Source organism: Hyperolius riggenbachi, chromosome 11 (genome assembly GCF_040937935.1).
Source record: "Hyperolius riggenbachi isolate aHypRig1 chromosome 11, aHypRig1.pri, whole genome shotgun sequence".
Lineage (NCBI taxonomy): Eukaryota > Metazoa > Chordata > Amphibia > Anura > Hyperoliidae > Hyperolius > Hyperolius riggenbachi.
Genome location: NC_090656.1, coordinates 112,300,560 through 112,321,848, shown reverse-complemented (window position 1 = coordinate 112,321,848; position 21,289 = coordinate 112,300,560). Strand labels below are relative to the sequence as shown.

General features: G+C 43.5%; 1 protein-coding gene across 2 annotated transcripts in view; it reads left to right on the top strand.

Moving 5' to 3' along the window:
- The first annotated feature begins 11,361 nt into the window (after positions 1–11,361).
- Positions 11,362–21,289, top strand: part of IGF2 (insulin like growth factor 2) — a 53,574-nt gene continuing 43,646 nt past the window's right edge. For both annotated transcript variants that reach the window (XM_068261294.1, XM_068261293.1), the window contains exon 1: positions 11,362–11,672. In XM_068261294.1, the coding sequence (XP_068117395.1) occupies positions 11,607–11,672 (66 nt within the window). In that variant the 5' untranslated portion in view covers positions 11,362–11,606. The remainder of the gene's footprint in view (positions 11,673–21,289) is intronic.

Genomic DNA, 21,289 nt, shown 5'->3' with positions numbered 1-21,289 from the left:
TTTTAAGCTACCGGCAAGCAATAAAATATTCAGAATAATTTGGCGATACTTTTTCACCTAGCTTTTTTAAACCTTGTTGTTTTAAACAGAAGATGAAAAATGATCTCCTAGGAGACAACTTAGGTTGAAAAGTGAAGACTTTAATAATATTAGTAGTGAATTGATTGTCTACTTAAACTGTAGTTCTTTCCCTTGTAAGGCAAACCATTCTGCAGCCTGGTTCTTACCGTCAGGATTCCCGTTAATTACTTTGGCAACTTAAAGTGAACCCGAAGTGAAAATAAACTGACGAGATAAGCAATTAATAAATACTCATCCTCCAACTCCTAAAATGATTTTTTTAGCTATCTCATGGTTTTATTTTATATTTAAACATTTACAAAGTAGGTTAAATGTGCTACTGTTTCTAATCGCTAGCAGCCTATTAAGGGTCCCAGAGTTAGAAAAAAAGTCTTTTGGGGGGGGGGGGGGGGGATACAAATAAGTCTCCATGTGATCACAGGTCACCTGAACCAGCCCGACCTCCTCACTGTGCTGGTAGTACATTAACTCTTTGTTGTTAGCACTACAGCTACAGCAGAGTTGTATAGTGATTAAAGCCTGTTGAGCAAGGGAGGAAGTGTAGGGTGAGGCTGATCTAGGGCTTTACAATTAGCACAGGCTACAATGATGTGTAAGAAAATATTTTCTATAGAAAAGACTAGAGATAGCTCGAACCTCCAACAGGTTTGCAAACATTGAACGCAAACTTCCGCAACCACAATAGACTTCAATGGGCAGGCAAACTTTCAGAACTACAAACACTAATTCTGGCCACAAAAGTGATGGAAAAGATGTTTCAAGGGGTCTAACACCTGGAAAGGGGCATGGCGGAGTGGGATACACGCCAAAAGTCCCCAGAAAAATTCTGGATTTGACGCACAGCAGCGTTTTAAGGGCAGAAATCACATTGCATTGCTAAATTGGGAGCATAAAGTGCTTTAAAACATCTTGCATGTGTACACATCAATCAGGTAGTGTAATTAGTATACTGCTTTACACTGACAGACCAAACTCACTGTGTAATGCACTGCAAACTGCTGTTTGTGTAGTGATGGCCGTGCTGGACTGGTGCGCACCATGGCGAGAGTGCAGGTGATGGCGGTTTTCAAGCCCATATGGTCGGGCTGAGGTAGCTCAATGACAGAACAACAGTGACTGAGTGTCCAGCTGATCGAATTTGGTCTGTCCACAATGAAGCAACGACCTTATTATCTTGGGTCAGGTGTGCCACCCAACACACTCATATAGCCGGTCATTGCTTCTTTGTGATACGCAAACCCCTTCACCGCGGCAAGGTTACGATCACGAAGGGGAATTGACACATGTACATGCCTTTTGTTTTGTTGTTGCAGCCGCAGTGCAGCCAGAAAAATTAGGCAGGCATGTACACGCACCAGAAAAATTATTATAGTGGCCACTGCTAGCAACGGCCTTAAAAATTCAGGAATCCACCTGGAGTCCTGGACCCTGTTGGTGGTGGCGGAGAAGGCAGTCAAGTGGCCTGCAGGCAAAGATGCTGTGTGTGGGGACTGACTTAGTCTTCGGGCAGGCCTATCCATGCTTTCAGACCAGGCCTCCGTGGTCAGATGGACCCTCTACCCAACGCTGTGTGCAGGGCAGTTTCTAGGCTAAAATGCACCCAGGGCGAGGGTTAAAATTGCGCCCCCCCCCCCCGCGAAGCCAGATATACATGTCCGCAGTGTAGGTTAGCCAGGTCTAGTTGCACTCAGTATAGGTAGCCAGCTATAGGTCCCCCCAGTATAGGTAGCTAGGCATAGTATAGGTAGCCAGGCATAGGTGCCCCAGTATAGGTTAGCCAGGTAGGTGCCTCCAGTATAGGTAGCCGGTATAGTTGCCCCCAGTATAGGTTAGATAGGCAGGTGCCCCCGGTATAGGTTAGATAGGCAGGTGCCCCCGGTATAGGTTAGATAGGTAGGTGCCCCTAATATAGGGAGTCAGAATAGTTGCCCCCATCCTAGGTTAGATAGGTAGGTGCCCCCAGTATAGCTTAGTTAGGTAGGTGCCTCCAATATAGGTAGCCAGTATAGTTGCCACCAGTATAAGCTAGGTAGGTAGGTGCCCCCAATACAGGTTAGATAGGTAGGGGCCGTCCAGTATATGTTAGATTAGGTAGGTGCCCCCCAGTGTGGTTAGATTAGGTAGGTGCCCCCCAGTATAGGTTAGATTCGGTAGGTGCCCCCCAGTGTGGCTAGATTAGGTAGGTGCCCCCCAGTATAGGTTAAATTAGGTGGGTGCCCCCCAGTATAGGTTAGATAGGTAGCTGCCCCCAGTATAGGTTAGATTAGGTAGGTGCCCCCAGTATAGGTTAGATTAGGTAGGTGCCCCCCAGTGTGGTTAGATTAGGTAGGTGCCCCCAGTATAGGTTAGATTAGGTAGGTGCCCCCCAGTGTAGGTTAGATTAGGTAGGAGCCCCCCAGTATAAGTTAGATAGGAAGCTGCCCCCCCCCCCCCCATAATGGAGGGGGGAGCCACGGGGAGGGCAGCCCGACCTCTCCCTCCCTCTCCTCTACGGGCGCCCTCCGTGCTCCCCTCTCCACGTGTGACTGCACAGGAAGCGCTGCTGTGTACAGAGCGCATTAGCGCAACTCACCTCCCTCCCTGATTCCAATCACCGCCGGTCTCCTCCTCATAGCCGCTGACGCGCTGCTTCCGGGTAAACAGGAAGCAGCGTGTGTATGAGCGGCTATGCTATGAGAAGAGGAGACCGGCGGCGATTGGAACCAGGGAGGGAGGTGAGTTGCGCTAATGCGCTCTGTACACAGCAGCGCTTCCTGTGCAGTCACACTCGGAGGGGGGGGGGGCACGGAGGGCGCCCGGAGAGGGAGGGAGAGGTCGGGCTGCCCTCCCCGCGGCTGCGGCTCCCCCCTCCGTTACTGCGCCCACAGTCCTTCGGCGCCCAGGGCGCCCGCACGGGCTGCACGGCCCAAGAAACGGGCCTGGCTGTGTGCCACAGATGACACCACTTGCCTTTCAACATCACGGTACAGTTTGGGTATCACGATTTTTGAGAAATAATTGCGGCCTGGTATCTTCCACTGCGGTGTGTGGCTTTGCTTTTGTGTGCTGCTTTTCCTCAGGTGGTCATCCCATTGCAGTTTGTGCATTTTCATCATGTGCCTTCGTAACGCAATTGTCCCCACGCGGGTCTTGGTCTTTTCACTGCTCAATTTTCGGTGGCAGAGAGTACAGATGGCATCGCTCTCATCTGAGGCAGACACACTAAAATTTCCACACCGCTGAGCCCTGGCATTATGGCACTTTGGTGATGACTGCCAACTAAGTGTTAAGTGGGGTGCCAGAATCAGAGCAGAGGAAGGAAGATATGTCACGCTTCCGTGCGGAAGCTGAGGAAGATGAGGTATTCTGTGTTAAATAGTCAACTACATTCTGACAATATTGTGGGTTGATGGCTCGTGCCTTCTTCTGAACACTGTACTTTGGTTGAGGGCCGCACGAAATCAGGACAGCACGACCTCGAACAGACCTGCTGGGCAGGAGCAGCCTGCCTCTGGATCTTCCTCTGCCTGTTGTTTTGTCCATATTGGGGTGGGGGGGGGGATGAAGTGAAAGGTATGCACTGACTTGACTAATACATTGTGCAGTCACACAGATGCAGTGGAAGGTATACACTGACTGCTGGTATAATACAATGTGCAGTCACACAGATGCAGTGAAAGGTATACACTGACTGCTGTATAATGATGAGACGAATACACTTGAAATCCTATAGCGAGAATCTGTTATGGAGGGCAAGTCTGCCATCCATTCAAGTGAAAGGTATGCACCATGCACTGACTGGTATAATCCAATGTGCAGTCACACAGATGCAGTGAAAGGTATGCAGTGACTGCTGGTGGTATAATGCAATATGCAGTCACACAAGTGCAGTGAAAAGGTATGCAGTGACTGGTATATAAAATAGCATGCAGGTCACACTGATGCAGTGAAAGGTATGCAGTGACTGCTGGTATAACAATGTGCAGTCACACAGGTGCAGTGAAAGGTATGCAGTGACTGCTGGTAGAGCAACGTGCAGTCACACAGGTGCAGTGAAAATGGATGCACTGACTGCTGGTATATAAAACAACGTGCGTTCACACAGATGAAGTGAAAGGTATGCAGTGACTGCTGGTATAACAATGTGCAGTCACACAGGTGCAGTGAAAGGTATGCAGTGACTGCTGGTAGAACAATGTGCAGTCACACAGGTGCAGTAAAAATAGATGCACCTGACTGCTGGTATATAATACAGCATGCGGTCATACAGATGAAGTGAAAGGTATGCAGTGACTGCTGGTATAACAATGTGCAGTCACACAGGTGCAGTGAAAGGTATGCAGTGACTGCTGGTAGAACAATGTGAAGTCACAAAGGTGCAGTGAAAATGGATGCACTGACTGCTGGTATTTAAAACAGCGTGCGGTCACACAGATGAAGTGAAAGGTATGCAGTGACTGCTGGTATAACAATGTGCAGTCACACAGGTGCAGTGAAAGGTATGCAGTGACTGCTGGTAGAACAATGTGTAGTCACACAGGTGCAGTCAAAATAGATGCACCTGACTGTTGGTATTTAATACAGCGTGCGGTCACACAGATGCAGTGAAAGGTGTGCAGTGACTGCTGGTATAACAATGTGCAGTCACACAGGTGCAGTGAAATGTATGCAGTGACTGGTATTATAATACAATGTGCAGCAGTCACACAGGTGCAGTGAAAAGGAAGGCACTGAATGTGCTGGGCCTGGCACAGTATAGCAATTAGCAAGGGCCAGCTGCGACAGACAGGGCTGTATATGCAGTGTCAGTGGGCTACACACAAAAAAAAAACCACATCACAAGAACATTAGCTCACAAAAGAGCTGTTTTGGGATGCTTTTCACCAATAAATATCAGCAAGGAGCAAGCTAACAGACCTCCTAACTATCACTTTCCCTATCTCTCCAATGTCTCTCCCTTCTCTCACTAATAGAGCAGCACACAGATTGAGAAAATGGCCAACGCATAAGAGGGGGGAGGGGGGGGGCTGGGGCTCCAGGAGGGAGTGCAGCCTAATGGACTGCTATGTGTCTGCTGACTGCGATGTAGAGGGTCAAAGTTTAGCCCAGTGATGTGGTATAGGAGGCGGGTTGAACTCGCATTTCGACGCGAACGCGAACCCGCAAGCCATCTCTACAAAAGACTAGAGATGTGGCGAACTGTTCGCCCGGCGAACATCTCTGGGGCTTTTACTACTTCCGGGTCGCACTGACCCGGAGTAGTACACCTGCGCTGCCCCGCGGAGCGCGTCCTAGTTCGTGCTCCTGTTGCCGGGCACTCTCTGCGCATGCGCGTGACGTCGTTCATGACGGGCTCCGCTGTGCAGCGCAGGCGTACTACTCCGGGTCAGTGCGACCCGGAAGTAGTAAAAGCCCCAGGGATTTGGAGATGTTCGCCACATCTCTACAAAAGACATGGTTATTACTTGCTTTTAGTTGTCAATGCTTTACAGTGACTGCGTTGGTCATATTATTGGTGTCTTAACGTAGTACTGAACATGAGTGCAGATGCTGTGCTGGGACATTTATCTAAATACATCAGAGTCCCTAATATCCAGCAGTGGTGGGGATCGCCTGATGCTGGATAAATGTGCTTGCTTGTTGCTTTAGCAACCGGCCCAAAATGCACAAACCTCCCCCCAAATACTTACCTAGCCTCCAGCAATGTCTAACAGCCTTTCAGTATCACCTAGTGGGCTGCTACTTTCTGGCTTTCCCCATTCACAGAAGCTGGTGTGTCACGTGACATGTCGACTTGCATGCATGGATGCTGGAAGCAAATGAGCCCACTAAGTGATGCAGGAAGTCACTGGAGGCTTGGTAAGTGTTTAAATAGCCTCAAAACCCTCAGGATGCAATGTCCCCATTATCACTCAGGCATTTTTGCCGGTTGGATGATATTTCCAGTTGCCTGAGTTTCGGATAACAGAGACTTTGTTGTATACATCTTATTTCCTTCTAACACTTCTTTTGCACCTGAGGAAATTCCTGCTCCTCCTTGGGCCCCACCTCCTCATGCGATTTTTCACCTCCCTGCCTTCCCTGACATCATCTCTTCTCCCCAGCTACACTGGAGCAAAGAATGGAATGAAATTGTATAAGGAGCTGGGTGATTCCTGCATGTCCTGTTTTATCATTATGCGCTTGCACAACGCTGAACTATTGGGGCTGGAAAAAGGGGAGGCTACAAGGGCCAGCAAAGTATTTGGGAGGGCTGGGCGCAGGTCAGCATTCACAGTAAGTTTGTTGCTATGTAGCCTTTTTAAATAATACATGCTACCATAATAAAAACACACATATTTTATTTGCCCATTTGTTGTTCGTTATTACACCATTTAGAGTTTGTCCCTATCACAATGTATGGCAACAATATTTTATTTGGAAATAAAGGTGCATTTTTTTCAGTTTTGTGTCTGTCACTAATTACAAGCCCTTATTTGCAAAAAAACACCGTAATGTACACTGTTGGCATACATATTTAAAAAAAATTCATTTCTACGGTAACTAATGATGTATTTTTTTAATGTCACTTTTTTAATTAAAGTGTTTTATTTTGGTAACTATATTAGGGGAGGTAAGGGGTTAATTATTATTATTATTATTTATTGTATTTATAAAGTGCCAACATATTTCATGGGATATTATACGTATTTTTTTTTGTATTAGGAAGTATGTAGGTGTAATCCTTTACTTTTGGCTACATGTCTGACTTATTATCCCCTACATTTATGACCTCATTCCAATCTTCCCATAATTCTCCTGGGAATACCCATCGCCATTCTTGTATCACTTGCTGATTATCACTTTTGGGTCCATATATGTTATTATGAATGACCAGAGTGTCTTCTGGCAACTTCACTAGACCCATCTGCCCTCCACGATCTTTGTTTCCATTCAGCTTTTTGTTGATCAATGTAATAAATGGTAAATTTTTGGTGGTTGCTGGTGATGTTCATTTATTTAACTTCTTACTTACCTAAATGGGTCTCGTGGAAAAGGACAAAGTCTCCTTGTAACTTTTTTAGGCATCTGAGGATCTGGTCCGTTTTCACAGGAGACCTAAGGCCCTTGACATTCTATGTCACTATTTTTAATAGTCTTCTTTTCAATATCATCATGAGTTCTGGAGTAATGTGCAAACTAGTGCTAAATGAACATCCAAAAATTCCTGAAGTGTGGCTAACCCTTACCAGGAGCCATCTTATCCAAAGAGTTCACATTGGGCAGCAAATATAGTGCTGTTAAAGTCATAGATCAGGCAGCTTATACGAAAACCCAGGATTCTTTTACATTCACATGGCATTTATTGGCAAATATGATCAACTGTCTTTGTTACGCCTATCATCTTGGCTCTGTATATGTTATGTGAGAGTTTCTTTTCAGCTTCAGCTTGATCTTTATAGAAGCTGATCTTGACATCCCTGTCTCTCACTGCAAGGTACAGCAAAGCAAATTTGTACTGTAGGTGGAATAAAGCAATGCACATCTTGCTAAAAGCCTGTCTGCATCTAGTCGGTTCTAAAGACAAGTTTCCAAAATGCTTAGTTTAAAATCTTGACAGAGAAGAGTTCACTCCTTACATTCAAGGCATGCAGGATTATAGTCTTGTCATTAAAGTCCAGGTACCATATCATCGAGTCGTTGCTGTGGTGATATCAGACCTGGTGGGACCAACACCATGTGCCCTTTCCACTTGATAGGCGCCCTCTAGCCACAGCAGCTGTGGTAGGATTTGTGGGCAAAAAAATACGCAGGGGTTTGACTTGTAAGTCACTGGGAGCCTAATGGATCTGTGGTTATGGCGGTGAGACCTATTTTCTACATCCTTCAATTTTTTTACGGAAGATTTTATTCTGCTTCAGCATTGCATTCAGTTAAGTTGTGGTCGCTTCTACTTCCTCTTTGCACTTTTGCAAAGAGGATGCATTTTTCTGCTTCATCTAATCCATTAGTGTGTTGATCTTGTTTTTTGCTTAATGACGGTTAGTGGCCTCGGCCTCTACTATCGCCTGTAAGTCCAGAATAAAGTTTCTCACCACCTTCTTAGCCGTGCTGTAATTATTCAAGGATTGGGAGGTTTATCCCTCTAATGGGGCATCTGAATAGATTTTCGAGTCATGGGATTTGCACCCTCTGCCTTGCGGTGGCGTCTACGGCCAGTGAAACCTGGAGCATGGATCAGGGTATTGGTGGATGCCGCTTTAGCGTGCTCAGACCATTTGTAGGATAAATCATGCAGCTGTAAAAAGAGAACGGGGTGGTTGCCACTGCTATGCAAGCTGTGGTGACGTCACACATACCCGTGCGTCGAAGGTGGCTAATGGTTGAGTGCAAGGATCGAGTAGTCTGACAGATATTTCTGAGTCACTCAGACACTGTGGAAGAGCAAACGCTCGAAATTAGCCTCCTTCTACGCACCGGTATGTGTGACGTCACGCTTTATTCGACTTGTGAATTGTATCTGCCGACCACCACGTTTTATTTCTACATCTGCATAAGATATCAATTCATGCAGCTACTCTGTGTTCAGGAGAGATCTTGAGTCACCCTCCTTCTCTATCTTGGTGTTTGCTGGCGATTTTACCGCTGTGCTTGTGATTCCGCGCTAAGCTCTCTCTTCCTCCCTCCTCACAGGCGGATGCCGGAACATTTTACAAATGAGATCAGCAACAGCGTCTTTCACTCATTACAGGTTATGGTCATTTTGATACTAGGCAGTTGTCAAATTGCTTCACACAACTCCTTTAGCTTAAAAAAGATAGAAGGAAGCGTATTAGAAATAGAAACAATATAAGTAGAGGTATGAGCCGCTTCAAATGTATATTTGCCCCAGGTGACACACACAGGCTATATGGCGTATATTAAATTATTACCATCTATTCTTTTTTCAAAAAAAAAAAAAAAAATTCTAGCAAAAATGTGGCAATAAAACAACAAAGCCCCTATTTTTACACAAGAGCTGCATGGAGACTTTCAAGCGCTTGTAAAACGTATGTTTTATATGTAATGGCTGGTGTAGTAAACCAACAGGTGGAAATTAATTACTGTAAGTTCAATTTTGCTGTTTGTCCATTTTTTTTTACTTGGAAAAAATGTGTTCTCTCTCTTCCGCCTCTATATTTTTTTACAGCAATATTTAGATGTTGTTAAATGTAAGAGTGATTTACTCCAGTAGTAATGCGAGTGCTTTCTACGCGAGTCTGTGGTCAGTGGTCAGCTTAGTGGGCAGCACGCTTGTTTTGCAGCTCTGGAGTCTCGAGAGTAAATCCTGCCCTGGATACTATTTGTATCGAGATTGTACGTTCACCTTCCGTATGTTGGTTTCCCACTTATATATGGCCCTATGGTGTGATGGGGATTAAACTTCGAACAAAACAGAAACAGCTTCATCATGCTGATTGCTTGATAAAATCACAGATTTCCCGCATCAGAGAGAAAATTGCCAAGCATCGAATCACACTCTCAAGCTGAGGAAATTACATTTATACTGTATTGTGTTTAATACATTTTTTTCTGTAATAATAAAAAATAAATTTAAAGAGTTGAAAAAAATGGATAGATAGATCAATGGACAGATTGAGATAGGCAGAGAGATAGACAGACAGGTAGGGATAAATAGATATATAAATGTATAGATTATAGATGGGTAGATAAATATAAATAGATATATACATTTATAGATTATAGATGGATAGATAAAAAGACATAGATATAAACATTTATAGATTATAGATGGGTAGATAAATAGAAGTAGATATATACATTTATAGATGGGTAGATAAATAGAAGTAGATATATACATTTATAGATTACAGATGTATAGAGAGAATGACAGAATGAGAGAGGGAAAGATAAACAGATTAGATAGATACAATCGATAGATAGAAAGATAGATTTATACATGAATGGATGGATAGATAGATTTACAAATTGATAGATTATAGATGCATGGACAGATAGCTAGCTAGCTAGCTAGATGGATGCAGATAGATAGATAGAGAGACAGATAGATAGATAGAGAGACAGATAGATAGATAGAGAGATAGATAGATAGATAGATAGATAGATAGATAGATTTATTTATTTATTTATAAATTAATGGATGAATAGATAGATTTAAAACTGGATGTATAGATGGACAGATAGACAGACAGATAAAGAGATAGTCAGAGAGATAGACATATTAGATAGCCAGACAGATAGACAGACGGATAGAGATAAAAAGACAGAGAGATAGTCAGAGACAGACTAGATAGATAGATAGATAGATAGATAGATAGATAGATAGATAGATAGATAGATAGATAGATAGATAGATACATTTGTAGGTGGATAGACAAATGAACAGAGAGACGCATGGACAGGCAGACAGATAGATAAATAATGGAATGAGGAAAAAGGGAGAAAATGAAGCAAAAGGTGGTTCAACTTCAGAATAAAAAAATAACCCTTTATAAATAGAAATATATTTAGTAAGTAATTATGTGACATACACAAAACTCCTAATAAAAGTGCAACTGTCCTATAACATTCATTTTTACGGTATTGCTATTTGTAAAGGGTAAACATTTATTTTTTACTCTCAGTTACCATGTGCTTAATTAAACATTCATGTTCTAGACAGACAGACATATAGATAGATAGATAGATAGATAGATAGATATGGATTAGACAGATTATTTGATTGATGGATTGACAAATAGATACAGAAAGACAGACGTAGATATATGTGCACACTGTTTACAATACTATAATCCATGATGTGATTTTTTTGTTCTGTTCCCCCAATTTATTTCCCTGGTTCCCCCATTGAATCATTTTCCCTGCTAGCTCCCCCTAATTACAGACTGGCGCTCCCAGTTTACTCTTCCCCAGTGATTGTGTGAACACAGTCTGGATCCTCCTGCTGACTGCTCCGGCTGGCATTGTAACTGCAGCAGGACAGAAGTCGTCTATGTCACATCACAGCCATTGCTGGTAATCAGCAGCACTGACCCAGCAGCAGTGAAAGTTGACAGAAAACTTCCACAAGCAGAAAGCAGCAGTGGTACTGTGAAGCCATACCTTTCCAAACAGCAGCCCTGCCACAAGAAAACTAGTGAATGACTCCCAGGTTTTTTTTGTTCTTGATTAACGTTCACTTATTTTTTGGGGAGGTGGGAGGGGGTGGGAAGCACCAGAGAATCATGCCCACCCACCACAAAGTAGAGGGAGGTAGTGTATAAAAGCCAGGGCAGGCTTCCTACACAGCCTGTCTCCCTAGGATTGGAGCAGCTCAAGAATACTGTAGCTTGTGAGACAGAGGACTCTGAATGCATTTCATCAGCACTATTTCTTTGATCCATCTTGCAACATCCATCCACCAGCTGGGGGTAAAGAATAGCAACTAGAGCTGCAAGTATTTCACACCAGCATCAGTTTAAAGGAACATCACAAAAATAAAACAAAAAAGTTTCAAACCTCCAATCCTACAGGAGCTGCAAACTACATTACAAAGACACACAGACATGGAGCAACTAAGATGCAAAAACAGAAGCTGCAGCAGCACCAGCCAGTCCTGCAGGAGGATACAGGTAACCCTGCTGGGGGAGGGGGCATGCAATATTTCTGTGAACCGTAGCAGTGAGGACATTGTTAGAAAGCAATCGAGGGATGTGCAGTCCCATTTCTATCGCTGCTCTTTCCTGCACAGCTTGCATAGAAAGTTTACTGATAGATGCAGTTTTCTGGGGGTAACAAGGGTGAAAGCTACAACTTCTTGTGGAGAAAGACCAGGCAGGTTACCCCAATAGGGGATACGTTGTGGGGCAGCAGAAGCCCCCATTGTATTTCTGTAAACTGATTCATGACTCAGTGGATATTCGTTCTCATTATGCCAGGTTTAGGGTATCCATTAACGGTACAATCTCCCCAACGATCGAATATACGATCGATGGGCTCATGCAGCATTAGTGGTACTGATCGACAACGAATGATCGATGCATTGATCGTTACGGTGATCTGTGTTTCAGAATGATCGCAATGACTGAGTCGGATTGTATTATATGTTTTCTCCCCGTTTGTGCACCAAACGATTGCCGATCAACTGGACCGGGAGATTGTTTGGGAGGTTGCATCGTTAATGGGCATTTTAAAACAAATAGATTTTTTTTCCTGCCGTACCAGGAAGTGTCAATCGTTGCAGTGTCTGTGCTGAGAGCGAGAGAGAGAGAGAGAGAGAGAGAGGGGGGATGTTTTGCTCACTCAGCTCCGGGATTCCTCTAGACCTGTTACTTAGCACCAGTGCTGCGCTCTAGCTGTGATGTCATACGCAGCCAGCCAGACCTGTCACTCTCACGCACTGTGCAACTTGACTCTGACATCTCCCTTCATTCTCACTGAAGGTGCCCACTAATCATACAATCTTGATTGTAGAATCTTACCAAAACTATGCAGTAGAAGGGAAAAACAAATAAACATAATTTGAATGGATTACATGGAAATGGAAAGATTGTACAATCCAGATTGTATCATTAGTGGACACCTTAGCACATAGGTTTTATAAGGTTCAGCAGATGGTATGTCATGTAGATAGTTTTGTTCAGACAGTTAAGTGTTGAGAAGCAGCACAAAGATTGTTAAATGAGATTTTATAATGTACGGCTACCCTTATGGTGCCCATACATGGTACAAGAAAAACATCTGATTTTCCCATTTCTTTGAATAAAATGATCAAATCAAATGAAAGCCGAACATAATATTTTTTGTTTTCAAAAGAAAAACAAATGGTGATCCCCTTTTTTCAATAAAAATCCAATGGACATGTTGAAAAATCTTTATATTCGATGTAACGGAATAATCCAACAAAGTTATCTAATGGAACAAAATGAAAAAATTGTACCATGTGTGGGCACCATTAGGTTGATTTCTTGCACATAAATTAGGTAGTGATGACTATTTATGGGTGATTTTGGTTACTCGCATGCATGCAGAAATGAACTCTAAAAACGTGCTGTGCCGATTTCTGAGCGAGTCATCTCCCTCTATCGTCCAGTTCTGCAATATAAGCAGAAAACATTTGCACTGACCTCCTCTGTTCTGCAGATCTGAATGGGAGATGGAGATTGGTCACTCAACATTCAGCTGAGATTTGTTTTGTGAAACTGTATTTCAGTCCCTGACATTGAAAATTGTTTGCGCAGCCCTAGGTGTAAAGACACAGGGTGGTCCACTGTGCCGGGATGATGGGACATTTCCTGTGCCAGGGTGCAGGCAATCACGAATGCTCAGCTGAGCCAAGCTCTCCTGTTCCAGCTATGGCAGGAGGAAAGCTGTGCTTAGACACTGCAGGTAGATGCATCATGCTATCAGAAGTATAGAACTACATCTACCAGCATGTACTGTAAATGCTATACTGGGAGTCATAGTTCTTGACATGGTTTGTATAGCTTTTAAAGGGGTGAAAGAGAAGAAACCAGAATGACAGAGGAGATGATGTTTTCTTCCTTTTTATGAGCTCTTGTTAATGAGTTCATTAGGACTGTGCTCTTACTAGCTGTGCAGAGTTACTGAGGTGACAGGCTGTCAAGCAGTTGCTGCTTCTACCTTCAACTGAGACTGAAGCCTCAGCTCACCACTAGGGGGTAAAACAGAACAAGAAAACAATCATTTCTGCTCAATGAGAAAGGAAGTACAGAAAAGCAAACTTAGCAAAAAGTAAGGATAGTAGCATTCATTTCCCCATTGCCCACTAGAGGGCGACAAAGCAAAGGGCATTTAACAAAACCTGAAGGCAGTGTAAGGCAAAACTTTTCCATGTAAATGCAGTGATAAGTAAAAACGTGTCAGCATTTCTCACTGAGCTAGCCAATCTGTCATCCAAAATTTCAGTTATTATTATTATTTTTTTTTTTGCAATTTAATTCTCCCATTTAGCATTATATATTATATGCCCATTCCTGCTTTCATCTTTGTTTTAAAAGGCATGTGCTTGCCTTTAGTGATGGAACAAACTGGTTATAGGTGAACAATGATGAACATTTCACCATTTTAAAGTATGGGGTGAACGTGAACTTCATGTAACGTTTGCCGTTAGTTCGCTGCGAACCGTTTGCCCATGAACAATTTGTGCTGTCACTATTCGCCTTGATATTCGCTTGGATGAACTATATGGCTGTCACTCCTAGCAAGGTTTGGAATATAGATGCGCTCCAACGTTTATGCCACTTCCCCTTCATACAACCTAATTTGTTGTGTCTGTTGACAGATATCTGCTTTAAAATGTCCATTAATAATGCATAGGTAATAGGACAAAACAGAGGCACCAGGAAGATTAAATGGACAGAAAAAAGTTTATAAAAGGGGAGGTAGTGGTGGACTCATCTCCCCATTGAAGACTCCAATTGTCTAATTCAGGTAAAACTTTATTATATACTCTGAAAACAATGCAACACGTTTCAGATACTTCACTATTGTTTTGTGGAGTATACAATAAACGTTTACCTGAATTAGCCAATTCGAGTCTTCAGTGGGGGAGGTAAGTCCACCATTACCTCCTATTTTTAAGTTGTTTTTAGTGTATTTTAATCTTCCTGGCGCCTCTGTTTCAGATATCACATATTTGATTTATCATGCGTAAGTAACATGACTGTTTTGCTTTGAGATCCCAATGATTCATGCTCACCTAGTTCTTGCCAAATGCTTTTGTGATTAGATTGCTAGGCCGTTATTATGCTTTTCTGCTGTTTAACAGGTTTTAGGGCTGTTTTCCATTATACTCGCTTTGCTGTGTTTTGCGGATTGCTTGTGACCCCAAAGCGCAAGGACACACTTGCTCCATAATGTAAATTGCGTGTAAACGTTTACACTAGTTGGATCCGATTTCCATTCAATCCAGCCTGATCGCAAACGTCGGTCCTGCTGCATTTTTTGAGTGTTTGCTCTCGTGTAGAATGAACAAGAGCCTAGGAAGATTGCAAATGAAAAGCTGTGCCTTGCAGAGAGAATCGCATGCAGAAAACTATTTATCAAGATGAAATTGCACCGCGTTTGCATGTTGTTACTTGTAGAGGAAAATCTAAAAATGTTTTAAAAAAAATCATTTTGGTTTGCAGCATTTAGTTGGGCACCTGATTGACTGTGATCTTGTTGGCATACTTATAACGCTCGCGTGTTGGCGTTCTCGTAAAATTAGGATCTCAGCAATGATGCAAATACGCTCATTATTTTAGCCCCTTTTTAACCTACTAACATGTCAACACTTGCATGTAGGGTACATCATAAGTTATTTGGCCCTGTTTCTACTGAGTGCTGCGTTTGGTCCTGAATCGGACGCTGCACCTATGCCATGCACAGCTATAAGGATTCGGATGCGTGCTATGGAGAACTGCTGCATGCTGTCCAGAATCACACCGGCATGCGATTTGGATAGCATGCTGGTGTTGGATTGGCAGCGTTTCCCCATCTAGTTCGCATGTAGGGAAACGCTGCGTATTCGTACACAGTGGAAAAGGGCCCTTATACTGTGCTTATCTGAACATGAACAAGTTGCAGTGTGTGCTGATCTCTGCTTGAATAATGTGCTTTCAAAGGAATCAGAGGTGAGAGGGATATGGAGGCTGCCATATTTATTTCCTTTTAAACAATACCAGTTGCCTGGCAGTCCTCCTGATCCCATGTCTCTAATACTTTTAGCCAGGCAATGTGCATTGTTTACAAGGAAATAAATATGTCAGCCTCCATATCGCGCTCACCTCAGGTTCCCTTTAAGAATCTTCCCACTGCTTCTACAATTGTAAATTGACTTGCTTCCCTTGATATGATCCCTCTACTGAAGCTCTTTATTATTAGTTTAAACAAACTTACCTACACAAAAAATGTAAACATGGCTTACTTGTTGATCTCATATATTAATCTGTCAATTAAGGATTTGATGGGTTGAATTCTGGACTTGACACCAAATCATTACTCTGTGTTTAGTAATATCATCTTCCTGACCAGTTATTCTAGAAATCATGCTCTTAAAGTGATGTTACTTAGGGGGGAATTCTTTGCTGTTTTGCTGACGCAAGGCAATATAATACTCCGTACTGTATTACTGCCCTGTGAAAAGGCTTGCTGCACAAAGATGCATTAACAACATGCATGCATTGTATGCAGCGTTATTCAAGCGGCAGGTAGGAAATCGGTGCTACCCCACCTCTTCCCCTGTGAATGAACCGCTGCTCTCCCTGTCTACATGCCCCAGGCGCTGTGTAACGTGAACTGCAGCTGATCTGAAAGTGTGTGTGTGAAAGAATGAATTGAGGGCCCCTTAGCTAATTCATTTCTAGGAAAATGCTTGTTTGCCTTGCCCTTTGAAGTGCTGCTTTGTTTAAGGCTTGGAAGCCCCAGTGACGTGTCTCACAGAGCATGCTTGTTACAGTCAGAGTGTCACAGATTAAACATGCACAAACTGATTCTGCTTTAACTGCTGACTCAAGATTCCTAGTAGGGAGTTCTTCTTCCCACACAGACACTGAACACATGGCACAGATCTGTCTACGGGTTATACCCTGCAGCTGGTTAACCCCTGGGCCTCCAAACGCTATGCCATGGCCAGTAGAAAATAAGGGCAAATCTTGCATCTTTCTTGATATTCTGCAAAATGTTTCAGAATTCAAACCAGGGAGATACTCTTTTCAGCCCCCCACCTTCTGTTTTGCTTCAGTTTGTAGGTGGGCTTCCAGGGGCTGTGAGTACAGTCTTGCAGCTGGAGGAGAAATGATGTAGCCTGGCAGATGACTAGTTAAAGGGAATACAGATCTAACCGCAGACATTAGATGCATGTGCGGTGCAACTTAGCGCCAAACAGTGTGTGTTTTGTGTGTGTGTGTGTGGTGGTGGTGGTGGTGGTGGTGGTGGTGGTGGTGGTGGTGGGGGGGGGGGGGGTTGGGGGAATTATCAAGTGACCTATCAGCAGAATCTGGTGCTGAACCATCACAAATCAAGCTAACACATATGCAATAACAGATCTGTTATGGATTCTCTGGCCCCGTGCCACGTGTCGCTGCTATTGGTAATGGGGAAAAAAGAAACCAGCGCATATGAAAATGTCATTTCTACAGGTACCTGAATATGCATAAGTAGAACCAGAAATTTGCAAGTGCTACTCAGATTAAGAAACTGATGATCAACGAATCAGTTGCCGGTTAATTGATCATCAATTCCTAAATCTGATCAGACCATCTAGATTTATGGATGCGACTGAACTATAAATTGCATTTTTTAGATCGTCACTCTTTTAAGTATGATGATTTAGACCCAAGGAAATCCATAGACTGAACTAAAGAGGGCCAAAGAGCCTGAAACAGCTGTGCTCAAGTTGGGTGTCTGGGGCTTAGGGGCATATCTGAGTAATACAGCGCCTATGGCAAACACTGAGATCACCCCCCCTTTATAAGTACCTAGAGCAACCCCCCAGTATAGGTAGTTAGATATGTCTCCCCAGTATAAGTAGCCCCCTTTAGCATAGGGAGTGAGAGGTGTCCTCCAGTATAAGTACCCCCCTGTATAGGTGGTGAGACCTGTCCCCTCAGTATAAGTAGTAAGAGGGGTTTCCCAGTATAAGTAGCCCCCCCACCCGTATAGGTGGTGAAAGATGTTTACTGGTATAAGTAGCCCTCCCCACCTAATATAGGTAGTGAGAGCTGTCCCCCAGTATAAGTAGTCCCCCCTCTCCAGTATAGATAGTATGAGATGCCCTCAATATAGCCGGTAAGAAGTCCCCCCCAGTAATGGTAATGAGGTCTCCCCAGTATAAATAGGCCCCCCCAGTATAGTTAGTATAGATACAGAGACATCCCCCAGTATTGCGGTACAGCACAAAGGAGGAGGGGGCAGGCATGGTGCCCATGGCTCTGTGGTGCCCATGGCATGATCCATGACTGCACCCCTCTAGATACGCCACTGCTGGGGCCTGATGTTTATAGTGTCAGTGTGCTTAAAACGGGTTCCTCATCAGCAGACCAATATACAGTACTAATATACAGTATCTGCATTCCTTTTAGCTCCATTTTATAATACTGGCGTCACTTCTAGTATTTAGAGGTCAAGCTGTGACTCAGTACCTATACTGATAGTTGACTAGCAAGAGTGTGTTGATCACTGTTCATAAACCATGTTTCTAACATCTGTGTTCACTTTCCCTCTCTTCTCTATACTTCTTATCATCCCTGAACAAATCTTATCAGCACTTCTGCACACACTGAATAGGAAAGCATAGACTACTGAAATTCATATCTTTGTGTGGACAAGATGAGTCAAATGTCAGTATTTTAAAAACAGAGCTAAAATTAACAATATAAGTACACTGTGTAAGTACTCTGTGGGATCCTGCTCCTTGTGGGGCCATTTGATCTAGGCAGATTAAACTACTGTCATGTCTTGTCATGTTTTTGTGTAGCTTTAAGCCCTGTACAATCTACATATATGCCTTAAAGCTCATTAAAAATACCCAAATACAGGTATGACAGGAGCCTGATCTGTACAGATCAAACAGTCTCATGTCTGTGAGTGCACAAATGGCTTAACAAGGCTTAATCAATTTAGGATACCTGTACAGGTGCCTAACAATAAGGATACATGCACAGTGGTGCGTTGTGGTTTGGTTGTAACGGCCGCATTGTAATGCACCACCGATGCGGCGTTCACATTGTAGCATAAAGGCATGCAGCATCTTAACGCACTGTATTGCATTACCGAAAAACACATGTGCTAACAGTGACAATGAAGCATACTTTTCATTAACTGTATGCTTCACTGTATGGGATGCAATGTGCAGATCATGTGCGGTGCCACTTTCCAGTTCCAGTCCAGTTTCAGGGACTGCAATGTGAACCTAGCCTAATGGTCTGAATGTTCTTTTCACTGAATGTATGTGTGGCTGGATGAAGGGGGATATAAAAAAGGTAGTTTAAACTGTGATTGCCTACAATGTCCCTAAAAGTTATGAATGTGTCAGGCTTAAAGGACCACTATTGCAAAAATAATTTAAAATACACGTACACACATACAAATAGGAAGTACATTTCTTCCAGAGTAAAATGAGCCATAAATTACTTTTCTCCTATGTTGCTGTCACTTACAGTAGGTAGTAGAAATCTGACAGAACCGAAAGGTTTTGGGCTAGTCCATCTCTCCAAAGGGGCTTCTCAGCATGGCTTTTTCATAAAAAAGGCACTCCCTTTACACTTTTTTGGCAGTTGGATGGAGCAACTTACATTTGCTAAGTGCTTTTGAAAATAAAGAAAACTCTGAAAACCCCGCAATGAGAACATGGGCTACTCCAAAACCTGTCGGTTCTGTCAGATTTCTACTACCTATTATAAGTGACAGCAACATAGTAGAAAAGTACTTTATGGCTCATTTTACTCTGGAAGAAATGTACTTCTAATGTAAATATGTGTAAATGTATTTTACATTTTATGATTTCCGCGATAGTGGTCCTTTAAGCTCTGTTGGCAAAATCTGCCTACCGATTCCAGTGGATTGGATCATAGCCACTGGCAGGGCTGTAACTACAAATCATGGAGCAAAACTTTGACAGGCGCCCCCAATGTTTACACCCTTTCCCTTGTCTACCCATGGTGGCCCTCACAATCTGGGGGGCCCATCTTACAAGGGTCTTAAAACAAGTGTGGAAATCATAATCTTCACACCCATCACAAGGATAGCCACAAAAACACTAGTACTGAAGAATGGACCCCTCTATCACAGGGTGTACATTAGAAGCTACTAGGCCCCCCTGTGGTTGCGTGGTTGCAGGGGCAGCTCCCCTCTAGTTACACGAGCCACAGAAAATCCACTGCGAACCCACTGATACGTAGGTAGCAGATAATTTACGATGAGTCCTCAGTAGGTCCTGGTATCCTGGTATTGTACTGCACAATAAATCTCCCCTATGGCATCCCCACTGTATCCTCAGCCTGGACAGGCTCCAGTGACTGGCGTCCAGCACCGTCCTGAGAGCACCAGACACATAGCTCAGTAACAGCCCGCTTAGCACTAGGCTCAAAATAACACTTGCTTCCCCTCGTTTAGATTAGAATTTACAACATGTATTTGGATGCCTTTCCAGAACACTGCGAGCATGGTGATTTCACTTGCCTGTGTTATTATCTTGGCATCTCTGCTGCGATGTTATTATGTATAGTATGTGCATAGTTAGTGGCTTACACACTCTTCTGAGTTGAAATCTAATACTGAGGCCAGCCGTGTTCACTTTGCCTCCTCCAGCGCTGTGTATGTGGAGGAATGTGCAGGAATGTGGATTTACAAATGTCCTGAAGACAGAATAACTGACCAGTCTGCAGAGAGACCCGGCCTGTTGTTTATGTATAGCAGAGGCAGATGTTGGGAATGTTGAGCCTTGCTATATTGTAAAGTACTAGAATCAGTGTAAGGCACTGTATGCCACATCCTCACTGATGCTAATAACATCTGTTACAGTAAAAAGATGAGGTGAGGGTCAGAACCATGATTCCCAGCGCCCTTTTATGCAGGAGACCAGTTACCTCCACTCTTCACTCTAATCTCTAGTACTAAAGTGAACCTTGTTTTTTCTCACACAGAGAAACAAAAACAAAAATATGGAAACCATACATTTTGTTTGATTTCCTGCTCTTTTCAAAACAAAAACACACTGCTGCTAATACAATGGCTTCATCTTTGTACTTAAAAGAGAAACTAAACTGAAAAAAACAAACATGATGTGGCCATATCTGGGGCTTCTTCTAGTCCCCTCACCATTGCCGGCCACCTGTCTGTTGTGGTACTTTCTCCACATTAAAAGCAGTGGCTGGTCTCAGCCACAGTGCATGCTCTATCCTCTATATTCCTATATTTGTATAGCGCTCTTCTCCTGCTGAATTCAAACCGCTTGCTGGGCAGCCACTAGAGCGCACTCAGTAGGCAGCAGCATTACGGAGTCTCGCCCTAGGACTCCTACTGAACAGGTACTGGTTTACTTAAAGATCAAAAAAAGGTTTTATACATACCTGGGGCTTCCTCCAGCCCCATACACACGGATCGCTCCCACGCCGCCGTCCTCTGCTGCCTGGATCCGCCGGTACCGGGTCCTGTCATTGCCGCGAGTCGGCCGGCGGACGCGGCCAATTCTCCGTATCACACGGAGCTCCCTCTATATAGGTACACATGAGGCTGCCTAATGCGC